The 15745-nt window shown below is 51.0% G+C and overlaps 2 protein-coding genes across 2 annotated transcripts in view; both read right to left on the reverse strand.

Annotated features, from left to right (window-relative positions):
* Window positions 1-11395, reverse strand: part of TMOD1 (tropomodulin 1) — a 68366-nt gene extending 56971 nt beyond the window's left edge. The window contains exon 1 of the mRNA XM_004580963.3: window positions 11287-11395. The gene's annotated coding sequence lies outside the window, so the exon portion shown is untranslated. The remainder of the gene's footprint in view (window positions 1-11286) is intronic.
* Window positions 11396-14569: 3174 nt separating this feature from the next.
* The window catches only part of TDRD7 (tudor domain containing 7), a 68686-nt gene continuing 67510 nt past the window's right edge, over window positions 14570-15745 (reverse strand). Inside the window, exon 18 of the mRNA XM_058672221.1 lies at window positions 14570-15042. Within this exon, the coding sequence (XP_058528204.1) occupies window positions 14822-15042 (221 nt within the window). The 3' untranslated portion in view covers window positions 14570-14821. The remainder of the gene's footprint in view (window positions 15043-15745) is intronic.

Consider the following 15745-nt stretch of genomic DNA (forward strand, 5'->3'; position numbering starts at 1 on the left):
CTGCCCTTTCTGTCTGAGTGAGTCTCTGCTCAAACTCTGGGCCCTCTGCTGCCCAGAGTGTCCTCTAAGCATCCTTGTGCACATGCTGCTGCGCCTGGTATTCCCAGGCCCTGCCCTGTTGGTCCTTGTCTTCTTCCCCAGGTCCCTGTCACCAGCCATGAGGCCATGATATTCAGCTGATATCTCAGGCCCCATCCTGAGACCCAGAAGCCTTCGAGGTACTTCCACTTGGAGTTCATAGGCCCAGCCCTGAGCTCAGGCCCTGAGCTCAGGCCCTGTGGCACCACCCCCTGGCAAGGTCTGCAGGCCCAGGCCACTGTTGTCCTCTGTTCTGTCTCTGTGATTGGTGGATCAATGATCTGTAAGACTGGACCTTGCAGGAGGAGTCTTCAAAAAGCCCATGACATACATTATAAGAAGACAGTGCACGGGGCTGGCACTGTGGCATAGCAAGTGAAGCCTTCATCTGCATTCCATATGGCTGTCAGTTTGAGGCCTGGCTGCTCTTCTTCCAATCCCATTCCCTGCTAATGCACACAGGAAAGCAGCAGAAGATAGTCCAAGGGCCCCTGCATTTGTGTGGGAAACCTAGAAGAAACTTTGTGCTCCTGGCTTTAGTCTGGTCCCACTGTGGCCATTGTAGCCATCTGAGGAGTAAAGCAGCAGATGGAACATTCTCTACCTCTCCTTCTGTCTCTAGTTCTGCCTTTCAAATAAAGAAAACAAATCTAAAAGAAAGAAGGAAAGAAAGAAAAAAATAGTGCGTGGGTATCAAAAGTCTTGGATCAAAATATACTTATCTTTTAACGCCATTTTCATCAGCCTTTTACAAATGCCTGACATGAGTGGGATGGCTAGGACACTGGCTATGTCTGGAAGCCTCCGTCTTGGACAACTTTGTCCCCACTCTCCCTTCTTCTGGTACTTGCTATTATGATCAATATTTTTTAAAATTTAATTTGAAAGGAAGAATTACAGAGAGAAAGAGAAACACACAGAGAATTCTTCTATCCACTAGCTCAATCCCCAGATGGCTGCACCAGCTGGAGCTGAGCCAATCTGAAGGCAGGAGCCAGAAGCTCCTTCCAGGTCTGGGTCCCACATGGGTGCAGGGTCCCAAGGACTTGAGCCATCCTCTGCTGCTTTCCCAGGCCCTAAGCAGGGAGCTGAATGGGAAGTGGAGCAGCCAGGACATGAATTGACTCCCATATAGGATGCCAGCACTGCAGGCAGAGAATTCATGTGCTACACCATAGCATCGGCCCCACAATCTATGTTCTTAGAGTCACGTGATCTGTCCCTGGCCTCCTACCTTCCTGTGTGCACTGTCAGGTGCCAAAGGATTTTCACAAAGATTAATCCTTAGGCTGTTCTCCAACTTAAAACTGCCTGCGGCAGCTCCTCCCTGGAGCCACACACGGAGAAACCTGCCTGCTCTGTAGATGGAGACTTGGAGGCCATCACAACCCTGCTGCTCTTCCAGACTCCCTGGCTTCTGGCCCCAGCTCAGGCCTTCCCCCTCTGCCCATGCCATAAAGTATCTGAACATCTCAGTCCTCTGGGCCATGCCCGTACACTCCCATCAGCTTGGAACTCCTCATCCCTCTACGCGCACTGCCACACTTCTCTGAGATCTAAGTGAGTGCTTGGGCCCAGCCTCTGCCCAGGCTCCCCAGCCCTCCTCTCCAGGACCTGTGCTTTTGCTGTCCCACAGCCTCAGGCAAGGACACCCCAGCGGAAGTGGTGGGGCCTGGGCTAGGTCAGGGTAGCCATCCCATCTGCCATCTCTGCCTCTCAGTGCCCAGGTCTGCCTGGCCTCTGAGGCATCATTATCTCAGGTGTCAGGACACAGACCCCTGGGAGTAGGATGGATGATGGGATCCTATCCCCGGCCGACCTGCCCACCAGTGGGTAGGAGTGGGCAGGGCACGGAGTTAATGGTAGATAATGAGTGATGCAAGTTTCAAGCCACTTGCTTGGTTTTCAAGGTCAAGACCAGGATTATGTAAATGGGAACAATAATCACATCACTAATCACCTTCCACCTCTCAATCTCTACTACCATGTATAGATACCTTAGCAGCTTACAAACATTGATGTCTGCTGTCTTATGTCCCTGTGACAGGCTCCAGACAGAGGCCAGGAGAGGAGGTGGCACAGGAAGAGAGAGAGACAGAGCTAGGAGACCCAGCCCTCTAGGCCACCAGCATCCAAACATGGTGCCACCTCCTTCACCTGCAGAATCTGGGCTAGGCATCTCATTCTGCCCTGTGGGAGGGTTCTCCCAGAAGGCAGATGACTATGGCATGTGCTGCCTTCAGTGCAAAAAAAAAATCCACGAGGTGTTCTGAGAAAAAATTACCAACACTGCCACAGCACAAACATTTCCTTTGTTCCGTGATCTCTCAATCTATCAGTGTTTTTGCTTTTGTTTTAAAAGATTTCTTCATTTATTTGAAAGGCAGAGTGGCAGAGAGCAAGCAAGAGCAAGAGAGATGGAAAGAGAGGGAGAGAAGCCTGGAACCTAGAACTCCATCCTGGTGGCAAGTCCCCAGACTGGGGCCATCGTCAACTGCTTCCCAGGTGCATTAGCAGGGAGCTGGATTCAAAGCTGAGCAGCTCAAACTCCAACAGACACTGTGATACAGGATGCAAGTATTGCACGTGATGGCTTAGCCCACTGTGCCCCAACCCCTACTCCTGTTACAGTGTTTTGTTTTGTTGTTTCTTATTGAATGTGATCCGTGCAGGTAGGCACATGCTGAGACTTAAAGCATGCACAAGCAGCTCACTGGCTGCCAACATTCTTCTATTGCAGGATGCAGGACGGACACCACCCTCTGCTGGTTGGGAACCAGAGAGTCAGCCAGGCATTTCTCCTGCCTGCAGAATTCTCTGTCCAAGCTGATCGGGCACTATAAGGGGACAGGGCCAAGGCCATTGCAACCTCTGAGCCAAGATGAGGCACCTGAGTCAGGGCAGGAAGCTTCCCTGCAGAAAGTCCAATCGACCATGCTGTGAGTGGGGAGGACAGGAAGTCCTATTGGTAGTTGGGCACAAGTGGGGAGGGAGAACACGGGCAGGGCCTAGGGCTGCCAGTTGCAGGGCACCTGAAGTCCAAGAACCATCCCAGGAAGCAGGACCTCCTGTGAGCTGAGCTTCTTGGCCCTGCTGCCAGTTCCAGTGTCTTTCCCAGGACACTTAACCAAACAGGGAGGTCCTGTGAGTGCAGGGCTCTGTGCACCTGCACGGGAGAATAGCCTGGTCAAGTGCTATTCCAGAGAGACACATCCTGAGGGCCCTAGGGCCACACTCAGCACTACCTCCCCAGGATGGTCCTTTGCTTTCCTGGTGGTTTCCAGGCATCATAGTCTCCAGTGCTTGGGGTCTATAAGATGCCGGGGCCACTGTGCAGTGACAGAAGGAACTTCCTGGGATTTCATTTTCTGCCATGTTAAGCCACTGGGTGATTATCCGTTGTGCACCCGCAGTGTGCAGTGCATGGAGGAAATTTGTGGAAAGGTAGACATTTCTAAGAGAGTTCTTCTCAGCACTTGGGAGCTCACGGCTGTTTCGAAGGTGAGGCTTATGTGGAGATCCCACTGGTGGTCTCAAGCACAGGGGTGTGCTGGACCATTTACCCCATGCACAGATGAGGCCTTGCTGGGGGCCAGCCTGCTCAGACCATGAGACAGCCCAAGTCATCAGGGATCCTGCGACCAACACAGCAGAGTGAGACCCCAAGTCATGGTGAGAGGTCAGCTGACTTCACTAAAGGCATGATGGGCAATGTGGGTCTGGCTTGGCTTCGTGTTGGAGCTCAGCTGTGGGGAGTGAGGGGTACACACTCTTTCCTTCAAAATTTGGCACAGGTTGTATGCAGTCAAGTGTACACATCTTCATGGACAACTTGCTGAATATCCCCACTTGTCTACAGCTGTGTACTCCAATTCTCACACTTCTTACCCCCTCCCTTCCACCTGTCACCTCCCTCTAAAGACCTATGATTCTGACCTTGAACACCTGGCATTATCTTTGACTAAATTTGAATAACATATACTGGAAGCATTCACTGTGCATATTCTTGTGCTTGGCTTGCTTCACTCACTCAATATGTTCATCTGTCATTCATCCATGCAGCTGTAACAGCTCATTCCTGTTTGTGGTTGTGTAATATTCTCTTATGTTAGACGTACTGTAATCTACTCCTCTATTGTTAAAGGACAATCAGAATTGTTAATATCTTTAATAAGATATTGGAAGAGGAAAGAAATAGGTAATTCATACAAAAACTCAATTGATGAATGGACATATGCATGAGTAGATAATGAAACACATTACAGGAGAGCAAATTGGGAATGCTGTTTTAATTCTCATCCACCAGTCAGAGGTGAGGAAGTGTGAAGAGGCTCTGTGGTCACAAGAGGTGGGGAAGGCAAACATTCTTGCACAGAACAAGTCTACAAGGGCTAGCCTCTTTGGGGCAAGCTAAGCCATATATTTCAAAGTGCACACTCCCTTTGACTCAGCAACTCCTCTTCTGGGAATTTACCTTACTCGGTTATTCACTGAATTGGACAAAGAAGCACACACACACTCTCTGGTTCTAATAGGTAACAGAAGAAAAACAGGAGCCATGCTGATGTGCAGGACATTGGGGACCTAGAGCACAAGCATAAAATGTAACAATCTAGATGCTCTCATTGAGGCTAACCTGACCCCTCACTGCATCCAAGCATAGTTCTCAACTCTTGGCATGGAAAATTTCACACATATCTTATAGCTGTGAAGTCCATAATGTTATTACCCCCGTTTTACGGGTGATACTAACATGACATAACTCGCCTCCACTAGCTTCCTAGAATGGCTATGACAAGTCTCCATACACTAGAGGGCTTCACATGGTAGCAGCATGTTCTATCCCCACTTGTGCTGCACATCTGAAAGCCAGGGGCTGGCCCCACCAGATCCTTGATGAGGCCCAGAAGCATGGCTCTCTTGCAGCTCCTGCTGACCATGGGCAGCCCAGTGCTCCTGGCTTGTAGACTGGCTGCATCAGCTTTTGTCCTGAGCGTGTCTGTTTATCTTATTGGGGTACCAGTTACTGGCTTTAGAACTTACTCTTAGCTCCTCATCTTAGCTAACCACATCTGTCAGAACCCTATTTTCACTTGATCTTAGCCAAAAGGCCGAGAAGCGATAGAGAACCCTATTTTCAAAAGTCACCTCCTGAGGTTTCAGGTGGACAGGGCTGGGAGACAGTGGGTGGCCTAGTACACTGGCCAAGGACACAGGGTTAAGTGGTGGAGCATGGATCTGAATCCAGGTTGGCAACTGGGATAGGTTGTTGCCATTCCAGGGTTCCTGCCCCACACTGTAATTGCTTACACTTATGTAGTGCTACCAATGTCCTGGACACTGCACAGTTTACATATAGAGACTCATTTAATCCCTATGGAAATTATACCTGACAGATGGAGCAACTGAAATCCCAATACACCTACTTGGTGGGGAACTGAGGCACAGAAGGGCAACAAGCTACCTGAAATCACACGGTCTATACCCGGCAGGTGCTCTGCAAGGGCCATGTTTCTTTTTAAAAAATTCATTTCACATATTTAAAAAGGTAGAGTTTGAGGGAGGGGCAGAGGGACAGATGACATCTGTAAATTCATATCCCAAAAGGCTTCAACCACTGGAGTTGGGCCAAGCTGAAGCCAAGAGTTTCATCCAGGTCTCCTACAGGGGCCCAAGGACTTGCATCATTTTTGCTTTCCCAGATGTATTAGCAGGGAGTGGGATCAGAAATGGAGCAACAGAAACTCAAACTGGCACCCATCTGGGATGCTAGCACTGCAGGTGGCACCATGGTCTTAACCATCATGTTAGGCTGTCTTTTCCAATGTACTATCATGACAATACACTGAGGACCAGGGCTAGGGAAATAGTCTTCTGTCCAGAACGACTGGCATTCCTCCCATTCACCTTGGCTCCCTTTCCCCCTTAGCTACCACGACTTATCCCAGAACCGATTGGAGATCAATTGTTTATTTTCATTTCATTAGCAAGAAAGAGAGTCAGAGATACAGAGATCTTCCAGCTGCTGGTTCAAACATCCAGAAGAGCTACAGCTGGTGAGCCTGGGATTCAACAAGCACCAGGGTGTGACAACCCCTCCCCCCATACAGTCGGCTGGAGCTGACTTGAATATGCAAATACAGTTCTCTTCACCAGGATGCTGGAGTGACTTTCTCTCCTTACCCTCTTTAGCTGGGCCTTTGAATACAGGCTTCTGAGGCAGGCCCACGCCCACAGTCAACCACCGTGGGTTGGGAGGCAGTCATTTTCTCAGAGCAAGTCTCCACAGCTCTCATCAGATCTTCAAAGAGCTTTCATTCCATCTACAACATTTCTATCCTTACCAGTTGTGTGACATGTACACATTGAAATCATGTCAGATCATGTTAATGATGTAAGCTGAATATCAGAAAAGCCATAAGCATCGCTGTACCTGCCTGAGCTTTCACACCTTCCCAAGCTGCCATGGACCTGGTCTGTCTTCACGTGCCCCTCTCACCCGCCTTCGGTTTCCATGCTCCCATGGGACTTTGCTATCTTGCAACCTTAGAGGTCTCGGGTTCCCCTGCAAGCCCTGGCCAGGTGTTCAGTGTATGCTTGTAGATGCTGAGCTTGGAGACATGTGCTAACGTCAGTGCATTCGGCCGTAGACGTCGGGGGACACTGGTAAGGGCCAGTGGGACCTCTGCGACAGATGGCCCTCACTGGAGTGGTACCTGCTGGATCAGAGCCAAAGTCTTTGTTGTCATGGGGCTTATTAGAAATTCTTAGGCTCTTTAGTGAACATGCTTGTTGGAAGCCAGGAGCTTATTAAACATTCAGAACCTCCAGCCCCTATCCCGTGCCTGCTCAACCAGAATCTGCATTTTTAAAAAGATACCCAGGGACACCAATGCACACTGAGGCTAGAGGGGCTCCAGTCTGGCCCACAAGAACTCTCGATTCTCAAGGTGATCAAGCTCTGGAGAACACTGTCATTTTCTGGAATGCACACTGGACAACCTGGGGCAATGCCTGTTGGGGTTCACTGTCCTGCTATATAGGGGGTGATGGGGGTGAGAACACCTGCTGTGCCTCCTTCACAGGGTCACTCCCCTTGACCCCCTACTTGCCACTGCCACCCCTGGTCCGGTGAGATGGAACAACACGCTGTGGATGGTGTGGTTGGTGATGCATGACAGCGTGGTTAGCACACACTTGCATTTCCTTATTTTTTACTCATTCACTCTTTCATTCATGCTACTGTCCGCCATTCACTAACTCCTACGGTGTTTGATTTGTGTTGAGCACTGCTAGGAAATGGACAGCTGGGGAAGCAGAACTAAAGGAACTGCAAACCCTGTCCCGTGTCCCTCAGTCTGGCCAGAGATGCGTAGACACCAGCAGATGAGCACATTCAGAATTATGGCTACTCTGGGGTCAGGGTGCATGGGGCTGCAGGGGGCTCTGCTCTGAAGGAAGACAGCAAGTTCTGGCTGGGAGGAGCACAGGAACAGCATTGGAGCAGAAGGAATGGCAGGGAATAGGCAGGGGGAATGTGGCATTCGGAATCAGGCACTACATAGTCCTCAGCGGGAAAAATGGGGACAGAAGCCACTGTAAGAGACCTTAAGGCAGGTGATGCCAGGACCCCAGGAGTGGGATGGCATCAAGATGGCTTGATCCCGAGGGTCCTGAGGGTGACCAAGGCTGGGAGCATGGGAGGAAGAGCCTTTGAGATGTCCTATGGCATTTGTCCAACAGGCAGGAGGTCACAATGCTTAGCACTGAGGACAGGGGTCTACGCTGGATCCCAAGGGGAACAAACGAGATTATGGGGGAGAAAGAGAACATCGCCTATACTTAGTGAAGGGGCAGAAGACACAGAGGGGCCATGAAGAAGCCTAAGGGAGGTTTGGCATCTCACTCCCTGTATACACGGAACAAACACCAGGGCCCCTGCCTCATTGGCCATCGGACATATCTGTGGAAATGGCAACCCTGGGAGCCCCAGAGTGAGTGGGGGCTGGGGACCCCAAGAAGGAGTGATAGGGACTGGCAGGGGTTGGGGAGGCACCTGTCTGCCTGGGCACTGACCAGCCTGTGGGAAACAAAAGAATACAAGAGAAGGAGAGACAAAAGAAATGCTTGAGCTTGGTTTTGTTTTTCAGGTGAAGTCACAAGCCTGATACCTCCCAATACCCAGAATATCTCCCAGAACCTTCTAGAATGTGTCCCAGGTTGACTCCAATGAGCTAATTATGATCATGAAGAGCACAAAGTCAGGATCTATTGTAATTAACAAAACAAGAGAGAGGAAGTAGCCCCAGGACTGGGCTCTCTGATTCATGTCTGGCCTTAAGATTGAGGCTGTGACTTTCAATGGGTGATAGCTTCCAGCAGCCCAATAATTGATCTGTTTGGGGCTCTGGTTTTAAGTGAATTAGCTGCTTTAGAAAGGCTGGCAGCAGTGCCAGTCCATTAGCAAGACTAAAAAAACATCACAACACTGACGGGAAAAGGCCACCATGACTGGGCTCGGCAGGCATCATCGACAGATAACGTCATCTCAGATACAATCAAGCCAAGGTTGGCAGGGTCGAACCACCCTGCATGGCCCATCGCCACTCCAGTTTGCAAACCCACAAGTGTGCCAGAGGTCTGAGCAAGGACCTACAAAGTTTTAATCTTCCTTTTTTATTTTTGCTTAGCCTGGGGGCTGCAGGGAAAGGGGCAGGGCTGGGGTTAAGGATGGAGGATCCTCCCAACTATGTCCTTGCACAGCCTGGCCATGGGCACAGCCCTCAGGTTCTCTTGAACTTTTTTTGCTTTTTCCTCTGGCTCGTCCATCCCAGAAGCACCTGCCCCCCTCTATGCCAGCCCCTAGCTGCCGACCCTTCCTGTCCATGCCTTTCTCGTCAGAGTTGTTGCAGAGTTGCAAGTTCTGTCTCCTTCTGGTCTTCCTCACCACTAATAGCAGTCTAGACTCCGGTCCTGGAAGCTTTCCTTTTCTGCCATTTCAATGCAACACACCCTCCTCCCACCCCAGCAGCTAGTACGAAACTGGTACTTGGTAGCCCTATTGTGCAGAGAAGAAAACCGAAGCTCAGATCGACAGGCTGGGCTTCTGACAGGTCCCAGCTTGGCACCTTTCTGCAGTATCCTAGCCCGAGTCACCCATGCCCCTGGTTGATTCTGATGGTCTTTCCTAACCCACCCCCATCCCCACCCCACAAGTGCCTGGGCTCCCTGCTCATCCCTTTCTCCCAGCCCTGCTCTGATTCCTCTTCCTGGGAGGGCCCTGAGTTTTGTCCTGACCCTGGGACATCATCCACAGGAGAAGACCAGGCACCCTTTCATTCTGGGGCCTCCAGAGCTCATCTTGTTCTCCCCCCGCCCGCCCCCCGCAAACTCAGAGTGGGAGCTGTGTCCCTAGAGCCACTGCACAGAGCTGGCACCACCCACTCCCACTACTTTCTATCCAGGCGGCTGCAGGGAGAAGGTGTGAGGCCCTGATAAGGTGGGGCACAGCTATTTTTAGAGGACACTGGCTTTCCTCTGAGGCCCCTGAGCAGCTCCAGGGCTACTAGCCACCGTGTGAAGTGTGTGTCCTGAGGAGCGTGCACCCCAACCCCAGCGACTCCCACGATGGGGGCTCACACTGTCCTGTCCCACTTCACTTCACTTCACCCTTTTTATCTGTCAAGCTTTCAGGCAGCCTTAGAGAAACTACATTGGCAGAAAGTCAAGAACAGAAAAGAACCAAGCTTCAGGACAGGGGCTCCGTTGTCTGAGTAAGGGTCAGTTCTGGTGCTCAGGAGAGCGGGCACAGGCAGGGTGCTGAGAGCCCCCTGCCGGGTCTTGGGGTGGGTGGGGAGGGAGCGTCAGGAAGGAGTAGGCAAAAGCTGGTGGCAGCTCAGCCCTGCTAACCCGACTAACTGCCTGTGACCTTGAACAGGGGGCTCTGCTCTCCTGGATTGGCTGTCACATGGAGCAGAGAGATGGACCCTCAGGGCGACCTTGCTGAGGGTCCAGCGCCTGGGCTCAGCATTTGGGGTGTGATTAGAATTCACAAGAACCTAGCCAGGTCAGCGTTGAAGCAGGTCTGCCTGCTTTGGCGGGTGCTAGGGGTGGGAGAAGGAGGGCATCGCAAGCGTAGGGGTTCAGATGCATCCCAGGGAGCCCTGTACAGATGAAGAAACTGAGGCCAGGGGCCGGCTGGCATGGCAGTGGACGATGGTCACTTTCAGAGGCTCCATAACTACCTTCACTGGTCGCTGGGTGGAAAACGGAAGGTCATATGCTGCCGACCACGGCGATGACAGGTACCAGTGGAGCTTGCCCTAAGCACTCCAGGGGTGCACTTTCTAGGGTTGCATGGCCCAGGCTATTTTGAGGGCCCCAGCTGGCCCCGGGACAAGTCAGAATCCGGGATAGGGAAAGCAGATTTACCACACAGTGTGTGTCTCAGCTCCCACTTTCCAAAGCTAGGAGCCAGAGAACAGCTGGCGAGAGCGCAGGCTGTCAGGGGGCGCGTCTTACCACCCTCCTAACTGTCCCACTTCCCAGCTCCGACAAATGGGGGACCCCAGACCAGAGAAGGGAGGCGGTTTGCCAAGGTCCTGCTGCCAATTGGTTCCTCTTTCCCGCTCCCCCGGCCGCGCAACTCCTGCACCACGATGCCTTGCAAATCTCGCCACTTTGAGAAACTTTTCCTGTCGCCACGGGAGCCGTGAGAACCCGGTCCACGCCAGCATTCACGCCCCCTTCCCACCCCGGTCTCTCCTCAGTCCGCTAAGAGACCGCGCCCCGTGTGCGCCCGGGCGCCACCTGCGCCCAGTGGAGCGTAGAGCGAGAGCCAGGGCGCTGGGGTTAACAGGGTATCCCAGCCCTAGGCGCTGCGTTTACAGAGCCCGCAGGACCTTTTTCGCCCTAGTAGTTGCGGCGCGGAAGTCCAGAACGTGGACGCTTCAGGCGGAGGCCGGATCGCGTGGCGGCACGGACTACATCGCCAGGAACCCGGTCGCCAGGCTCCGGACCCCAAGACCGAAGCACCTAGCCCCCGGAGGCAACCCGAGGCGGCAGCTATTTATAGAGAGAGCCGCGCTCAGTCCCTCTTGGCGGCGGCGGCGACAGCTGAATATTTTGCCCAGATATGGCTGGGGCCCGGCAGGGGGACGTGGAGCCCCGCGAAAGCCAAGGGGGACCCCTGCAGGGTGGGGGACTTACCGGGGCGCAGGGCGGCAGGGCCGGTGCGGGCGCGGGCGGCGGCTGCGGGGCAAGCGCAGCGCGGGGCTGGAGGAGCTCCCGGGCGGCCGCGTTGGGCGGGCACTGTGGGCTCTGGGGGTGGGAGCCAGGGGCGGGCCCCGCTCGGCGCTATCACCGCGCCCCGCCCCGCCGCCGCCCGCGCCCTCCCTCTCTCGGCTCCCATTCGGGGGTGCCGGTGCCCTGCACAGTCCCTGCCCCGGGAGTGACCCCTGCTGCCCGAATGTGACGCCGGAAAGCTAATGCCCCTGGCTCGAAGGCGGAATGAGTGTGGGTCACACCCGGGCTGGGCGTCAGCTTCCCCACCTGAACCGGGAAGAATTTCCGCGATGGTGGAGTTATCTAGCAAACAGGTGGACAGGGTTTGGTTCCTGTCGGATCTCGAATTTCAATCTCGAGAGTCCTCTTCGGTGAAGGTAGCTGAGCCAGCCAGCGGCTGCCGCGCCATCTCCTCCGTGAGTGGACACAGCCTTCGTAGCTCCAGGGTCCAGCAGATAAGCGCTGACCAGCATCCTCCGGGCAAACACGGGCTTGGATGCGTGCTGGCTGCATTGCATCGAGAGGAGAACGGAACGTCCCAAGAGTCGCTGCACCTGTTGTGAAAGGTTACCGTGTTCCCCAGAACAAACCACTTAAACCCCACCGAATCCCAAGTGCTTTAATGAACAAAGGGCTCAGACAGTGGAATGTGTGCGGACGTAGGGAAACGGGAAACGGCTCATTTAGGATTGTTAGCAGGTTTGGGGTGATGTAGGTCCTAAGTCAGTTATTTAACCGTAGTGTACTAATGAGTCTCGATTTTTGTGAAAATGTATTCTTATAACTCACAGCTGTAAGAGAATGTTCTCAGGTGTGCCTGCCACTCGTTTTAAAATGGAACCAGGATTTCCTTATTGCGGATGATTTTTAAAGCATTCTGATGGAGGGGGCGAAGCAGCCCGAAAGTGCACACAACAGGAACATGAGCGTCACCAACTTTAAACATCAGCACCTGTGCCACCACCACTGGTCCTGGAAGCAGGGCCAGCCGCCCAGAAGCCAACCTGGCCCTCATCTTGCTCTGCTTCTGATCCAGCTTCCTGCTAATGCCCCTGGGAAAGCAGAGGCTGATGGCCCCTGTGCTTGGGTCCCAGGACCCACAAGGGAGACCCAGATGGAGCTCTTCGGTTCAAAGGTATTTCCCTGGAGTTTCTTCCTACCTCACCCTCTCATCTTTGGGTTTCCAGTTCTCATGAAATTGAGTTTCAAAGATGGTATGAAGTAGAGGTGTGCTTCATTCACTTGTCTAACAGACTGTCCCAATGTCAGATTAGTGCTATAGTTAGATCAATAACTACATTTGCTTTATTTTCAAGATAGTGACATAGAAAGTTTCTTCCTTAATAATAGACAGTTTGAGGGTTTATGTGCGTTTGTGTTAAAGAAATAAGGCATTATAAAAACATCTGTAGTTCTATTTAACTTAAACATGTTTGTGTCATGCAAGTTTTACACTATCTCAAGTGATTATTCACCGATGTAGGTATTTTGATTTAGTGGCAAATATTGAATCTTAAAAAAATCTATAATTTTAGTGTTTAACCTGAACAGCTGAAAACACACTTTTCATCTTTCTGTTCTTATTTTTCCTAGGTTTTCTCAAATACAAATGATTTTAAGAACTTTTAGCTCAGTCTGTTTCCCTCCCCCCAAGGTTCACTCCTTATTTCCAATAGTTTATGCATTTCATCATATGGCCATCTAGTTGGTCTACACTATGCTCAGAATCTTAAAAATAAGCTTTAGCTATTTGAAAGGCAGAGTGATAAAGACGGAAATTTTCCATTCACTTATTCACTTTTTAACTGGCTGCAATGGTAGGCAGTAGCTCAGGATGAAGCCAGGATCTAGAACTCTTGAGTGTCCCATGTGGGCAGCAAGGTTCCATGTACTTGGCCATGTCTCTTGCTGTCTTCCCAGACACATTAGCATGGAGCTGTATGGGAAACGGAGCTGTATGGGAAGCAGAGCAGTGGGGACTTGAACCCACAATCAAATATGGGATGCCAGCATCCCCAGAGGTGGCTTACCTTGCTGCACCACCACACTGGCCCCTCAAAGTCAAGCTTCTAAGCTTCCAAGCTGAATAGAATCATTGTCACAGCCTCAGTGAACCTTCAGAAGAGGCTCAGCTCTTGCCCCTCTTCCATATCTAAGCTGTCAGTTCTAAGAGCTATAACTAAAAACTTCAAAAACACCTTCAGTATTTCAGCTTAATTTCTGTTGTTGCACTCCTAGTCCCAACTTCCCTCCCACCCTATCTTTGGGCCACTGCTGAAGCCTACATAACTTGTCCGTCTGCCAATCTGCCCACCACATAGCAATCACACGTGAGCCTGACCTGTGTGGGATGACATGGAGCAAGTCAGGGCTGCCATGGACAGCAAGGTGCTGGAGTCTGTCAGGTGTCTTCACAAGCCACTCAGCCACTTCTCTCCTCAGGTGCACTGTCAATGATGTCCCACTTGCAGGAAATCAGGATCAGTGGGAATTTTGACAGTCTGGGAATTGTCAGCTGTTACACACCAAGACTCGCCTCATCTCTCCCACCAGAACCAGTCCTCAAACATGCACCAGGACCTTCTGAGATGGCAGCGTGGCTAAGACCCATCCTGCTCTTGAGGGGCTCAAGCTCTCATTGGGATGATTGGTGCACTAGTGATAGCCTGTCTACAAGGCATACTGAGACAGGAATGGCAGGCGAGGCTGCCCCAGCCCCGTCCCCCAGAAACTTTATGGTTGGCCCAGTGGATCAGTGCTGTACTGGCAAGCAAAAATGCTCGGGGGCAGGGGAAGGAGTTGCAGGCCAAGGGGAGGGGATTAATAAGCAAGGTTGGGAGGGGAGTCAAGTCTTAACACTGGAGGGTCAGCAGTCCTGGATGGACATGGAGGGATCCAGGGTGATTGGAGTCGGGGGCCATGGTTATGAGGTGGGCAGGGGTTTGCAGAAGGCTAGAGTCTCAAGTCTGGGCTCTCTGAGTGTAAGAAATCACTTGAGATTTGCAGCGAGGGCTTCAGCTTGGCTGTTCCTCCTACAAGCCTCGAGGGGTGCCTTTGTCTGGGGCTCCCATGTGGTCAGGACAGAGTCCTGTTGTGATATGAACCAGGGAATGGGAGGAGAACCTGGTATCAGGGGGCAGACAACCTTGGCAGGAAAGGAAACTTTCTTCTCCCAGTCACAAAGCCTTAGACATTACAAGGGACACAGTTCTTTATATGATAAACATTTTATTCTAATATTATAGTAATAATTCAAGTGCAATTTTCTTTGAAAAGCCAACTGTTAAAACAAAACTTGTTAAATATCTTTCATCAAACATAGCATATTTTTTTTTTTGCAATCTCCCACAGCAGTCAGAGCCATGTAGCAGAAATAAGATTTTTTTTTTAAAGCCTACTACATTTTGTTATTGCTAAAAAAAAAAATCTGAATTAGTTGTCAAGGTCTCGGAAGCAGTGATTAATTAACTTTTGCAAGCTCTACCAGATACTCTGACATAAAATCATGAATCCAGATGTCAGTGTCTGGCAGCGATGTGTCCACCAAATAAACCACCACTTTCCGGTCCCAAGGGTGAGTGTGTTCAATGACCGTCTGCACCAAGGCCACCAGAGGTTTCTTCTCCACATGATTCCGGAACACCATGGAAGCCTCCTCGGACCACTGGCTGCACTTCACTCCTGCGGGAGACAAGGGGTGCAGAGGAGGCAATGAGGTGCCAGCGGGGCCTGCATGGAGTGGTTAGAGTGCGGCACTATTTAGTCAGTCCCAAAGTGGCTTATGCATTCCAGATGAGACGGGCCTAAACTGACAACCAGCTGCCCAGCAATCTTAACGACCATTCAGCAGTTTTTCTAGCCTGAATGGAGTCGCATCTGTAAACCTTGGCCTAGAGACACTTGTTTCATTGAAGATGGAATGTTCTGTTATCAAGTGAGGTTAGAATGACTAATGTGAATTTCTCATGCAGAAATCATATTGAAACCAATCCCTTAACCAGGGAAAATTATATCAATGATATTTAATGGCAGTCTGTTCATTACAGATTTGTTTTTATTTGATAAATCAAATATAGTAAAAGAGGAAAAAATTGCATGATTTATTTTCAGTATAATTTTTCAAAAATCATACACACAGCATCATGGAAAAATCGCTAGGCTCCAAGTCAGGAGACTGAGCTGCTGGCCCCAGCTCTTCCTCTAACTGGCTACAGAGTGTGCTCAGGCAAGTCAGGTGACCACGCATGTCCTCAGCTGACCTCTACTAAAAGAAACTGCTTCAATGAAATGAATGTTGAGACCCATGCACCTCTGAATATCTATGAACTTTGAACTTGAGAACAAGTTAAGAGAATTCTTAGATCTTAAAACTGAGGAAAGAAAA

The sequence above is a fragment of the Ochotona princeps genome, chromosome 14, assembly GCF_030435755.1.
Source record: "Ochotona princeps isolate mOchPri1 chromosome 14, mOchPri1.hap1, whole genome shotgun sequence".
Classification (NCBI taxonomy): Eukaryota; Metazoa; Chordata; class Mammalia; order Lagomorpha; family Ochotonidae; genus Ochotona; species Ochotona princeps.